At 39.7% G+C, this 13,491-nt stretch overlaps 1 protein-coding gene across 2 annotated transcripts in view; it reads left to right on the plus strand.

Annotated features, from left to right (window-relative positions):
- Positions 1 to 13,491, plus strand: part of LOC137654496 (protein argonaute-3-like) — a 188,513-nt gene that overhangs the window by 71,458 nt on the left and 103,564 nt on the right. For both annotated transcript variants that reach the window (XR_011046643.1, XM_068388165.1), the window contains exons 5-6: positions 4,376 to 4,574; positions 9,151 to 9,305. Coding sequence is in view for 1 of the 2 variants with exons in the window: in XM_068388165.1 (XP_068244266.1) it covers positions 4,376 to 4,574; positions 9,151 to 9,305 (354 nt within the window). In the remaining variant the exon portion in view is untranslated. The remainder of the gene's footprint in view (positions 1 to 4,375; positions 4,575 to 9,150; positions 9,306 to 13,491) is intronic.

Below are 13,491 nucleotides of genomic sequence, written 5' to 3' on the forward strand. Positions count from 1 at the left end.
GTCATCAGCTTGCTGATCACTAGATCACCGATGGGCAGCTCATCTTTCTTCGATCATTGAACTCAGCTTGCTCATCTCTGACCAACCGGGGGTACCATAATCAGCTTGCTGATTTCTTGACTCACCATCGGCTCACAGACCACTGATTCATCGGTCATGGGCAATTTGCCAGCAGTTTGTGAGTTGAACTTACTAGTCAACCTCTTCCTGTAGTTTCCTAGATCAGAAGACAACATACTTCTCGCTCTTGGCTGTTCGCCATCTCACTAAAGTGATCGGCAAACGTTCGACAACCCTCATCAACGGCTTGTCGACAGGGAACTACTTGCGAGCACTCTCCAACTGCACAGTAACCACGATACCCAACGGTTAACCATTGATTAACATTCGCCAGATTGATTCTATTCTAAGGAATAGCGTCAATCCCATCAGGGCTCATGGTAAGGCTAAGCGTTGCCTTCCTTCTGTTAGTTAAAGGAATTCTCTCTCAGAGAAGAATTCTTACACTGGGTATCGCGCCTGAACCTCTATGACACGAGTCAAGACTCCAGCATCGACAATCTTCCATGCAAAAGGATCCGCAAGGAGCTGTCCCTTTGGGTCAATGTCCACACCATGTTGGAGTTCGAACAAGGGCTAAGACCTCGGGTCTTCATTTGCACACTGGACCTAAAGGACACTTACGCCCAGGTCCAAACCATCCATCTAGGAAGGTTGGAAGATTCAGTCTAGACAAACAAGAAACACCAGTTCAAGGCACCGTGCTTCGGTCTTTCCACCACACCCATCCTGGTCTCACAGGATCAGCTTCTGTCTCTTCTGTCTTGGGACGACTGACTGACCTTAGCAGACTCGGTGGCAACCTTGCATTAACACTGGAACTTCTGAAATCTTTTTACCAAGATCCAGTGATCAGGATAAACCTACGGAAGTCTTCCCTACTTCCCTCCCAGAAGACAGGTGTATCTGGGAATGATTCTAGACACCAATCTCCACAAAACCTTCTCGAAACGAGAATGACTCCCATTCCAAGAGACTTGAGTCGGAAAAAGAAGAGAGGAGGGACAATAGTGCTGCACCACACGGCCTCAGCCCTCTGGACAGAGTCCGAAAGTACCTTCACTTAAATCTCGTAAGAGATGAAGGCCAACTTTCCGGTCCTTCAGCAGCCTCATCGGTTCCTAACAGACCACTCAGTGATGTGATGGACGACACACCACAAACCACATAGAGACTCACATCAACAAGCAAGAAGGAACTTGCTCGTAGCCTCTTCCCATCTAACAGTATAAACACTAAGATGGTTCAAAGTCCGTTCGGTACCACTATCAGCCCGCTTCATTCCAGACTAGAAGAACGTGCTCGCCAACAAAATGTGCACAGCATCTCAGATAAGGTATACCGAATGGACTTTGGATCGCCTTGTAGTCAACAAAGTCCCAACTTTACGAGGTCCTCCTACTAAGGGTCTGTTCGCAACGCTCCTGAATCTCAGGCTGCCATTGCTCCCCAGCACTAGACCCCAAGGCTCTGGTAACAATGGTGGGTACAACAATGATGTTTACATCTCGTCCCTGTTTTATCTGGAGAAGGGCACTCGAGAAGGCTAGAACATTGGTCAACCTCTCGAGGACTCTGATAGCTCCGCTATGGCATTATGCAGAATGGATTCCAAACCTTTTGCAGCTCCTGATAGAGTCTCCAAGAGAACCCTCTCCATATCACAGACAACCCACTTCGACACCTACCACAAGCTATAGCTTTGCTATGATTGTACGCCTGGAGACTACCCAATACCTCTTTGTGAAAAGGTTGTCTAGATATCTGAGGAATTCCTCAGCATCAGTCTACCAGGCAGTATAACGTCTTGAATGGATGGTGTCATGTGAAAGTGTGTCTCTCCACTCGATATTTCGATTCCAGCAATAGCGGAATCCTCGAGTATATACAAGAGAAAGAGACCCTCTATTCAGTTTCGATAGGTAAAGATCATTCAATTTTGATTCTTCACCTTCAAACTGAAAGAAAGGGACACCCTCTCATCAATAGACTTTTCCTAACTCATACGGACTTACAACTTACCTTTCCCCTGTCGGAATTGAGACCTGCCTCTTGGAACTTGGTGCAAATTCTCCGATCCCTAAAGGGACCTCCTTATGTTCCACTTCACCAGGCAACAAATTTTCTCCTGATTTAAGAACACAATGTTCCTACACACTCGGACAGCAACCATACGAGTTAAGGAACTTCATAGTCTCTCTTTCGACATCGCCCATTATTGAGAAGGGCGAAAGACAATGTTCAGTTTCGTCCCTGAGTATGTCGCCAGACACAGTCTCCAGAGGTGACGAATCCTACACAAGTCTCCACTCGGTAACGGACGATCCAGATCATCCGTTTTTATACCCAGGGTAAGGTATGAGACTTTACCTAAAGAAAACGGCAACAGCCCACCCGGGTCCCTTCTCTTGTCATCAGCACCGGGAGAGACTAGAGAAGGATCACCAAAACATCATCTCGACATGACGACTCACAGTGTCAGGGGCATAACTATGCCCCTGGTCCTTCTTAGCAGATTACTCTGTGACAGGTTTTACAAGAAAGGATGTGAATGCTCCAGGTGACTTTCACAACCTTTCTCCTGCAAGACGTGACCCACAGGAACTTGATACGATCTTTATCGGTCTGGTGGTGGCTCCACAACAGCTGGTTGTACAGTATACCTCAAGCTCCTTATTGGACAAGTAGCAGAAGGTTGAGGGCACTGTTACCCGGTTTTAGTCTGCGTGAATGAAAAGATTTGTTTGGCTTTTATTCTTTTCTTCATCCTACCCTCTCGTGGGGAAAGCAGCATCCTGGGTTCTCTGCATAAGCTGACCTCAAACCACTGCAGGTAAACCATGCTCCCTTGTGTACCTAGTACTAAGCTAATACTGTTGCGTCCCCATACCCTGGCGAGGTGGTATTGGGAAGTCTTGGTTACATCAGGTTTTTCCTACATAGACTCGGAATAACTTTACCTTGACAGTCACATTTCTGCACGTCTCAACACACAGCTTGCGTAGGTGGCGGACCTTGCGTAGCAAGGTTTAGCAAGGGCAGGGATTCCTTATTTTTGAGTACTAACATACTCAGATAAGGAGCCCCCGGGCAAAGCCAAAAGCCAGATTGGCATGGACGTCCACCCTTCCTAATGGGTGAGTCACCCCTAATAAATAGCGGGGTTTGTATTCCAGTTACGGAACAAATGACAAATTCGTAGATAATTTGTATTTTTCCTAACTATACAAACCTTAGCTATTTATACAAACTTGCCCGCCATCCCTATCCCCCTTGAAGTCCTACCTCCAAGCAAAGTGACTAAATCACAGGTGTTTGAATGGGAGTGGTAGGAAGCTAACCCCCCCAACCCCCCGCTAACTAGCCGTGTGGGTAGTTACCCTCGCTAAATTTTAATGGCTCGTCATTTCAGCTCCGCCGAAAGTATAACCCCTAATAAATAGCTAAGGTTTGTATAGTTAGGAAAAATACAAATTATCTACGAATTTGTCATTTTTTATATATTTCAAAGGCTATCTATTATGGAATTATTATATAATCACTGAGCAGTAACAAAATAAAAATGGAAATATATAAATATGCAATTGCAGGTTAAAAAAAATTCCTCCAAGAGTTATAATTCTGGTATACAGCTACTGAGCAGGGACCGGTGCCTTGTACCAAAGGGGTTAATGTTGATTTAATTACTTTATCCTTAGAAATTAAAAATAAGTGAAATAAAAGCAATATTATAATATGTTTTTCCTAAAAGAAAACGCAGCCTAAAACAGAACGTTTTGTTCACGTTTTATCGCCAATCATAACGAACAAACAAACTCATTTGTACATACAAGTGATAAGTATTGATACTAAGGGCTATTAGTAAAAAAGTTATTAAAAATAAAGATTATAATATGTGTAGTAAAATATTTATTATAAAAGTGTAATAACATTAGGCTGGCCTTGAAATTGCCGTTCGACCCATTACATGGGTTGTCCTTTAATTGAGAACACTGTGTACGGCATTTACATTCTTTCTGTTATGGCGATGCTGAAAGATGCATGAAGTGTCACAGATGACAACTAAATTAGACTAACAGCATAAAATTTGCACAAAATACACAGACAAGAATATATTGTTAGCTAATCTTGCTTATGATACAGTATGTCCATGAGAACGGTCTGTCAAATGAAATTGTTTCAAGTCATGAGATTTTATTAGAAATAATGTTTGCATTTTATTTTTAGAAAAAGGTACCGTATATTTTTGCCAATGCACAATAAAACTAATATCTGTAGAGAAGATTTTGATTTAAGATTCTCTTTTTCTTTCCAGTTAATAGAAATCATGTTTCGTCATACACCTTGTACAGAATTCTTACTGATAGGACAGAACAGCTTTTTTTCAAAGGATAGTCAAGACCCATTTAGTGAAGTTATTAGCATTGGTGGTGACAAGGTAGCTCAACGAGGTTTCTTTGCATCACTTAGACCTGCATCCTGGAAAAATGCTTCATTGCTACTGAATGTTGATGGTAAGAAGGTTTGGGTGTATTTGTTGATATGCAATACTGTTCTGCAGTGAGCTCTTTCTTATTTAATTTCAATGAACCTTACCTAATATTCATGTATTATTTGCTCAAGATTTTTTTTGTCACATTTAATATAAGGAAAACGGTACATGAATGAACTACTTCCGTTCGCATATAAAACAAATTTAGCTGACATTGTTCATTAAAGAATGATAAGTGAAATTTTAGGAACTTGGCAATATATATTGCAATATTGCAAAAACGTTATAGTGAAAAATTCTAAATGGACTTTAAAAGTATTGAATGGGAACATTTTTCTTAACTTTTAAATGGGTTAATATAAGGCTATCAATCTGACAAACATCCTATTTAGTTTTTTGATTTAGTTGATACTGAGGCCTACATTCTTTGTTCCTTAGAATATACCATTATTTGTAACTATAATTTCTTATAGCTGCTGTTGTCACCTTATCTCTTGATTTTTTTTTTTACAATTTCCTTGTGACTAGTAATTAAAGTATAGTACTGTATATGTGTTGTTGTGATAAAACACCTTTAGAAAATATCATTTACTGTATGTCTAGTGTGGTATACTATGAGTATTCTATCCTGCATTGGTTTCTAAAAGAGAAAAAACAGGTAATTGTTGGAGCTAAATTATGTCATATATCGTCAAAGGGAGTAGTTTTCACCCACGTAAATTATACCTTATGGCGGTCAAATGGTTGAAAAATAGTTTCTTTTTTGTGTGAACCTTTTCATTTATTCATAATTTCTTTGGCTGTCTCCTTATTTATTCAAAGTATTGAGCTCTCATTAATCTGACTGACTAATAGTAGTAATGTGATGATGTTCTGTTTGAATATGTTTGACAAACATTTTCCTTTATAATATGTTTGTTCCTACACAAATGCCAATCATCGTTTTCTTTACTATAAGGGAAGGATAACTGCGGAGCTGGAATATGGCAGGTAGTAGGCTGGCTAGGGCACCAGCCTCCTCTTTAGAAACTACTGCTGGTGTTGTTGGGTCCTTTGACTGGCCAGACAGTAGTGTACTATGTTGAATCCCTCTCCCAGGTTTGGCCCATTTTTCCTTTGCTTACACATTCACCGAATAGTCTGGCCTATTCTTTCCACATTCTCCTCCGTCCTCATATATCTGTCAACACTAAGATTAGCAATCAATTCTTCACTCAAGGGGTTAACTATTGCACTGTACAATAATTGTTTAGTGTCTACTTTCTTCTTGGTAAGGATAGAAGAGACTTTCGCCATGATAAGCAGCTCTTCTATGAGAAGGACACTGCCAAATCAAAGCTAGTCTCTAGTCTTGGGTAGTTCCATAACCTTTGTTTCATGGTTTTCCACTGTCTTGAGGTAGAGCTCTCTTGCTTGGGGGTACACTTGGGCACACTATTCTATCTCATTTCTCTTCCTCTGGTTTTTTTTGTAGTTTATATATGAAAGATTTATTTTAATGTTACTTTTCATAAAATATTTCATTTTAATTGTTTATTCTCTTGTAGTTTATTTATTTCCTTGTTCCCTTTCCTCATTGTGCTATTTTTCCCTGTTGGAGCTCTTGGGCTTATAGCATCCTGCTTTTCTAACAGGTTGTAACTGATGATGATGATGATGATGATGATGACGACGACGTGTACACCACCGGCAGGTAATTACCCTTCCAGCAGTGCTCACTATAATCTCAGTTGGCTTTCTGCTGTCAAAGAGTACATTTTCCTCTTTACTGGAAATTTTGGCAGTTTTTGCTTGAAAAAGAACTGCTGAGGTGGGAAAGGAACTGGACTGTTGGACGAAGGTTGCCATTAGGATCTAGGATTAGGATTAAGACTGATGAAAATGGAGGAGCAAATAAAGGTTAAGGGAGGAATTACGGTTTATGTAGGGAAAGGGAAGAGAAGTTGTCAGTAGAGAAAGAGAAGTTATCAGTAGAGAATGCGAGGTTGTGTTGCGAGAATGAGGAGATGAGAAGGGAACTGAAAGCACTAGAGGGGACTTTAGAAAGAGTGGAAGAAGGTGTTGAGATAAGGATGCAAGAGAATGAGGAATGAATGGAGAAATGAGTGGAAGCTATGATGGGTCAAGTAATGGAAATGATGAAAATGTTCATGCTTGATGGTGCAGTTGGAGGAGTGGCCTCTACTTTAGTAAGGATGAACAGAAAGAATGAGAGGAATGGTAAAAGTAATGTGAAGAAAGAAAGGAATAAAGGTCAGGATGTGAGTGAGGATCATGAATAGGTGAAAGTGGTAAGAAAAATGGTAAGCAGAGTATGATTAGGGATTGGAATTTAAGTGTAGAATTAGATTCATTGTATTTGAACTAGAGAGAATGAAACGAGCAAGGATTAAGCAGTGAAGATAATAGTGAGAATTAACTTGAAGTGTGTAAGACAGTTTTTATGAGAGAGGTACTTCGGTGTGAAAGATTTAATGAACATGGCAGTAGAGATGTGTATGACTTTTTTAGGCAGTATGAAATGGTTTCTGGACTTGCTGATGCTCATAGTCCAGTTACCAGTGCAACTACCCAAATGGCCAACCTTTCTTTGTCATCCGGACATGTAGAGGTTCCACAACTCGGTGACCTCCCTGTCATTTCACTGGTGGAAACTAGTATTTCCTTTAACTGAAAGGTTTTTTGTTTGAGGCACTGCATAGGAAATGTCTGGATGCCTTCCTAGATCCTCTGCAGCTGTTTACTAAAAAAAACGGGCCATCTTCTATGATAGGTGTCATAAACAGTACTTCTCTAGTCAGAGCCTCAATGCAATTAATAGCTGATTTCTTAGTCTACCCGTGCCGAAAGAAGCTCAACTCAGTCTCGGGTGAAAGACTAACAACCTGATGAGGAGCTTCAAGCAGTCCTGTTCTCCCAGTGAACTCAAAACCCATATTGGGACATCACTAGAGCTCTAGCCTCTCTTAAATTCTCGCCGTAAGAGTCATTAAAAATGGCATCAGGGAGGTGCCTTACACTTAACACAGTGTTTTTGCTGACGCTCACCTTGGAGAAAGGGTAGGCAAATTTCATTGACATCAAGTTTGTCATTAGTCATTCCGAGGGATGGAAGGAGGGTGTGATCTTTTGTGCCTGAGTTCGTGGCTAAGATACAAAACCCAGCAACCCATGACTCGAGGTTCAAATTCTTCTCTATCTTCTCCCTTAAAGATGCGACTAGCAATCGGGATGACCCATTTCTCTGTCCTGTGAGGGAACCAAGATGCAACCTCAAGAGAAACCAGTGCCTCTGACCAGAGCACAAAAGGTTATTTCTTAGCACTGGCAGGTTGAAGGAGCCAATCTTCTAGAAACCTATCTCCTGGCTTCATGAAACCATTAGCCGTACTTCCCCTTCCTTGGATAGAACCTCGAGTGGCCTTTTTAAGAAAGCGAGCATATGAAAGAATCAGCTTCACCCTTGCCTTCAGGATAAATCTGTCCATGGTGCAAGTGCTGAAGGTAGAAGTCTGGAAGAGCCAGACAACCCTCACCATCCACTATCTGCAGCAGTATACCCATAAGTCCGTGGATGCATTCCCCTTGGGACCTGTGGTAGGTGCTCAAGAGGTTATGTAGCAAGCCTAGCTCCCTCATGGAATAAGAAGTATCCTGTCTAAGATAGCCGTCACGACACAAGTCCAAGAATGAAAGGTAAGAATGTCTGGCCCTTTTTCCTTTCATCTTCCTCTCTCGTGGGATCCTAGCAGTCATGCCATTATGCAGCTGGAACAGATGAGTAATGCAGGTAAGCTACTCAATAGATCACCTTTTCTTTACATCAATTTGTATTGAAGTTTCTCCCTCATGCTTCATTACGAGGGGGGGGATTGAGAAACATATGCATTCCCATCAATATTATAAATGCCACTACATTTGGACACAAAGTCTGTTAGACTTGAGATTCTCCTAAGACCGTCCACTTTACATAGTGTAGGTCTATCCTAACACCGACATCCCTATGGTCCGGTAGTTGGAGGTTGAACAGGAGTCATGACTTTAGCTCTTGTACTGGGCCAAAGTACATTGATATTTTTGATTCAGAAAATGCCACACCTCCTCAGCATAATTCTCCTATTAAAGGTCGAAAGTTTATATTACACATGGGAACAAATCATAAATTTTTTTATTGATTGTATTCTCCTAACCATACAAAGCTGAGACCTCAAAGTTGCACTATCTGCCTCGACCACCCCTGTTGGGTTAATGGGACTTTCCTTCCCCCTAACAGCCAGCTGTGTTTATCTCATTAATAGTTTAACAGCCAGTTTCCACCTACACAGAAGCCATACTCCTATTAAAGGTTTCAGATTTGTATGGTTAGGAAAAATACAAATTGATTAAAAGGTTTGGGATTTTTTAGTTTTATAGCAAATGCATTTATGTAGTATACTGTACATGAAAACAATAAGTTTGAATATGGGGTTCTTTAGTTTTGATACTGAATTTATGCTTTACTTGACTGTGAACTTTTTTATCCTCATTTATGGAAATCTGTATTATGATATTTATAATTTGTTCTCTTTATTTTATATCAATTACCATTTTTTTTCCAGTGGCTCATGCTATTTTTTACAAAGAGCAGCCCTTACTAGACTTCATGAAAGAGAATCATGTAATATCCGAGGATGATTATGATGCAGGAACGTTAAACAAACTTCTGGATTTTAGACAACAAAAATTGTTGTTGAAAAAGCTGAAAGGACTAAAGGTAATGTTTAATAACACATGAGCAATGGTAGTTTTTAGATTTTTCACCGATTTTGAAATATGAAAGATGCATAATGTTCCTTCAAAGTCCTCTAGAATATTTAAATACAGTAATTCCTCGTTTATTGCGGGTAATGGGGTCCGAAGCTCTCCGCAATGGGTGAAAATCAATCTATCTCTCTCTCTCTCTCTCTCTCTCTCTCTCTCTCTCTCTCTCTCTCCTCTCTCTCTCTCTCTCTCTCTCTCTCTCTCCCTCTCTCTCTCTCTCTCGATGACAGAGCTGTGCAGTATAATGAATGTGATGGTGTTACTGCACAGGTATAATGAAGCCTTTAAATTAGTTCAGGAAGTTCCGCATTGTCAGATATCCATTAGTGTTGGTAGAGGCAGCCTTACCATACAAAGGCATGCTTTTGAGGCCGTATCTCTTTTGAAATTTACCGACCCGCCTTTGCTGGCTGTAAAGTCTCGTTCTCAAGGAGGCAAATCACTCGTGGCAGAGCTAGTACTGGCTTGAGGTTCGTCAGAATCATCTTCAGCAGCTTCAGCAGCATCTCCTTTGTCATTGTCATTGGCAAGATTTGATCATAGAGAGATTTGGCCTTTGTTCTGACCATGTGTCCAAACTCATTTATTTTTTTTACTGCAATCAGCAACCCACAAGGCTCATGCAGCTTCTATTTTCACAATTCTCTTATTACGTGGAGTTACCACACGTTTTGCTTCTTTATTGAAGCTTATTGCAGCAGTTTTGCAGATGTTAGCTACGTCTTTTATAATGTAGTGCACCGTCAGTTCATTCGCTCCATAATGGCCTGCCACTGCAGCATACATAACTTCTGCCCTGTTTCAACATATCTAAAAGTTTGACCTTTTCACCGATGGTCATCATCGTTCTCTTCCTCTTGGGCTCACTAGAGGAATCTTTCGCAGGGGCATGGCGCTTAGGAGGCATTGTAAGGGCGTAACGAAAAGTTAATTTCGAACACAACACTAAGATATGCGAGACACAGTTGACAGCATGAACGAGAGTGGCGAGATAAACAATGGAAGAAGCAGGGAGAGGATGTGATGATGCACAGCCACTCAGCTCATGGGATACATCCACATGTGCTCTCATTCGTCGATCTCACGCTAAGAACCAATCCCGTGCCTTGTCCGAGTGCCTGTGGGTATGGACAAAGCCTCTGAGAGAGCTTCTCTCTTTGTCTGGCATCCTGGGAAACCGTTTTGTTTCTCTCACGCATTACGATGAAACAACGCTGCTTTCTGCAACACGGCTGGCGATGTAGTGGTATTTTTTAATCTTTTTATTTTCGATGAATATTCTGGGAGGACAGATATTTAACTGAACTTTTTTCTTTGTTTGAATCTTCTTAAGCTTGATCTGGGGTTATGTGGCACCCTGGGGAGTCGTCTCTGTTGGGGTAGGTGGCTGCCATTGTATAACAGCCACAGTTACTATGTCCGCCACTGTGTCCTCTCTGCCGCTGGCCCTGTGGGAAAGAAATTTGACTCAGCAAAATGATAGATCATCAAAAATGCAGCCAACCGGATACAGCTCTTGGCTAATGTTGATTTAGCATCTCAGAGCATCGAGGTCACAAAGCAATGTCTTTGTGCCTGCCGTAGTCACGTCATCATTTGTTTTATTACCCAAAATATTTGCTTAACACAAATATTTTCTTTCTTGTGACTCCGCGAAACTTGAACCACGAAGTGGCGAGGAATTACTGTGTATTAATTTTTTTGTTGTGATGAAATGACTGAAGTACTATTTTTATTTCACCAATATAGCTTTTGCCTTGCATGATATGTCATTTGGGGTGGTGGGGGGGGGAGTCTGATGTGCTGCATTGTGGTTGCCAAGTACTCTCTTGTTAAAGGCTGGAAGAGGGAATGAGGCTATTAGTTATAGATGAGCGTATTCACCACCTTTGTCGGTATTGAGTTATACATATTGTATTCCCCAACCATTTTAGTTTCTGAAAATACTTCACAAACCTATCTCTGACATTGGCAGTAATGTAAAAATCGTTTCTTGTGAAATGATTTACTCTCCGGTATGGAATGGTATAGCACGTTACGAGCGAATGTAACTAATGTTTACATTACATGGCCACTGGGAATACGCCTTACTGTCGAAAGGACTCTCAGCCAATCAGCAGCCACCATCCAAGCGTTGGCTCGTCCCACTAGTCTGTACCTTCAACTCACACAGCCTTCTCTGAGTTGTAAGATTTTGTTAGTTTTTGCACTGTATCATGGATGCCCAACAGTCTGTGAGTAGCCCATGACCTTCGGGAGGGCATAGACATAAGTAATGTGAAAGATCGAGTTCATTATGTGCAAAAAGAAAGAGAAATAGGAGCAAAGTGTATGTTTCTCGAAGAACAAAGAAACAGGTTTGTGCACGTTATGTTGCGCAGCCATATGGCGATGATTGCTTTGGTAAAATTACTCTTACTATTGTTTTGGAAGATAGGCAATTTTGTGTGTGTGTTTTGCATGTCGTAGCAAGTAAAAATAATATTGAAATAATTTTATTAATGCTAGGCAGAAAAATAAAAGTACAGTACTTGAAATTTGTATAAAAACAATATAATTTATTTGCATTATTTTCATTTGTGTATTAATGTTGTGTTATCATACCATTATAAATTTTTTCTGTATTTAATATTCATTCATACACAAACTAGGTTGATGTAATATACATACATAAATTCATACTTATTTTACACATACACATGTGTGTGTGTTTTGCATGTTATGGCATGAAAAATAATATAAGGGATTTTGACGTAGGAAAAATTTATTTTTTTGGGCTCGAGCCATGTCGTCCTGATGGAAGTGTACCAGAGAATTATTTATACTTGGTGTAAGGCTTCTCCCTAGAAAAAACCTGCCATAAATGGGGCTCACCACTTATATGATGAAGTATAATCATAAATTTCTACCTTAAAAAGAATCCAAAATTAACTTGATTTGGTAAATATGGTGGTGTTTTAAAGGGAAGGATCTGTGACCCTCTATCCACCATCCCTTTGGTGAAGAACACTCCCTGTAGTAGTTGTGAAGAACACATATTACCAATATCATGAGTGTAGTGAGTAATCATTGAAGAACTAATACTCATCGTTGAATAGATTCTTAATGTGCAGTGTTGGTAGAAATTGACTATAGTATGCTAAGTTTAATTCTACTAGGAATTAAGTCTAGCAATAAAATCATCCAACATTATATCATTTTCATAAGACCATCTATTTGAGAATATTTTAATACAGTACAGTAGGGTCCCGAATTATGCGAGAATTTGGTCGATGAAAGGCCTCGTGTAATTGGAAATTCGTATATTTCGAAACACATCATGGCGGCAAACAGCAACCTACCCGTCAATTTTTTTTTTCACTCCATTTCTAGCTTTCTAGCTATATATATACTGTATATACACTGTGTGTGTATGTATGTGTGTATGTATGTATGTATGTATATATATATATATATATATATATATATATATATATACTGTAGCTTTTATCTTAACAATACTGTAAGAAATCCTTCTTATAGATTTTTTTTATAAAATACTGTACAAAATTTCTTTTATGGATAAATAAAACAATAAAAAGTTGTTAAAGTTTTGATAATTTTCTATGACTGTAGTATTTACTACTGTACTATGCATAGCTTACTGTTTTCAGTATTTTCCGAATGATGTAGAATTATTTCCTATAGATACAAAAAACAAAAACGGGTTTTCAAGGTTTGATACAGTACGTATCTAGCAATATTTAAAAATTACAGTATAGTACTGTATACCCATGATGACACTCCCACACGTAAACACTGCCACTAGGCGCAAGTGTGCAATAGGCTGCTGTACGATAATCACGCTTTTTTTGCCCTGAGCGGTCATTTCACTAATGATAATTTTTCAAAGTTAATATAATTTCTTTATGCTTATAATTCGTAATTATAGTTAAAAGTAGGGATATTAATTAAATGGTTGAGTAAAAAAAACAATTAATACTACTATTATTTAATTTCAAATGGCTACATAATACTGAATATTCTAATGGGTTCTTTTTATCTTCAATCGTAAATCTTACGCCTGGATAAGCAACAAAAGGAAAGGGATAGGTCTCTCTCTCTCTCTCTCTCTCTCTCTCTCTCTCTCTCTCTCTCTC

The sequence above is a fragment of the Palaemon carinicauda genome, chromosome 15 (genome assembly GCF_036898095.1).
Source record: "Palaemon carinicauda isolate YSFRI2023 chromosome 15, ASM3689809v2, whole genome shotgun sequence".
NCBI classification, from domain to species: Eukaryota; Metazoa; Arthropoda; class Malacostraca; order Decapoda; family Palaemonidae; genus Palaemon; species Palaemon carinicauda.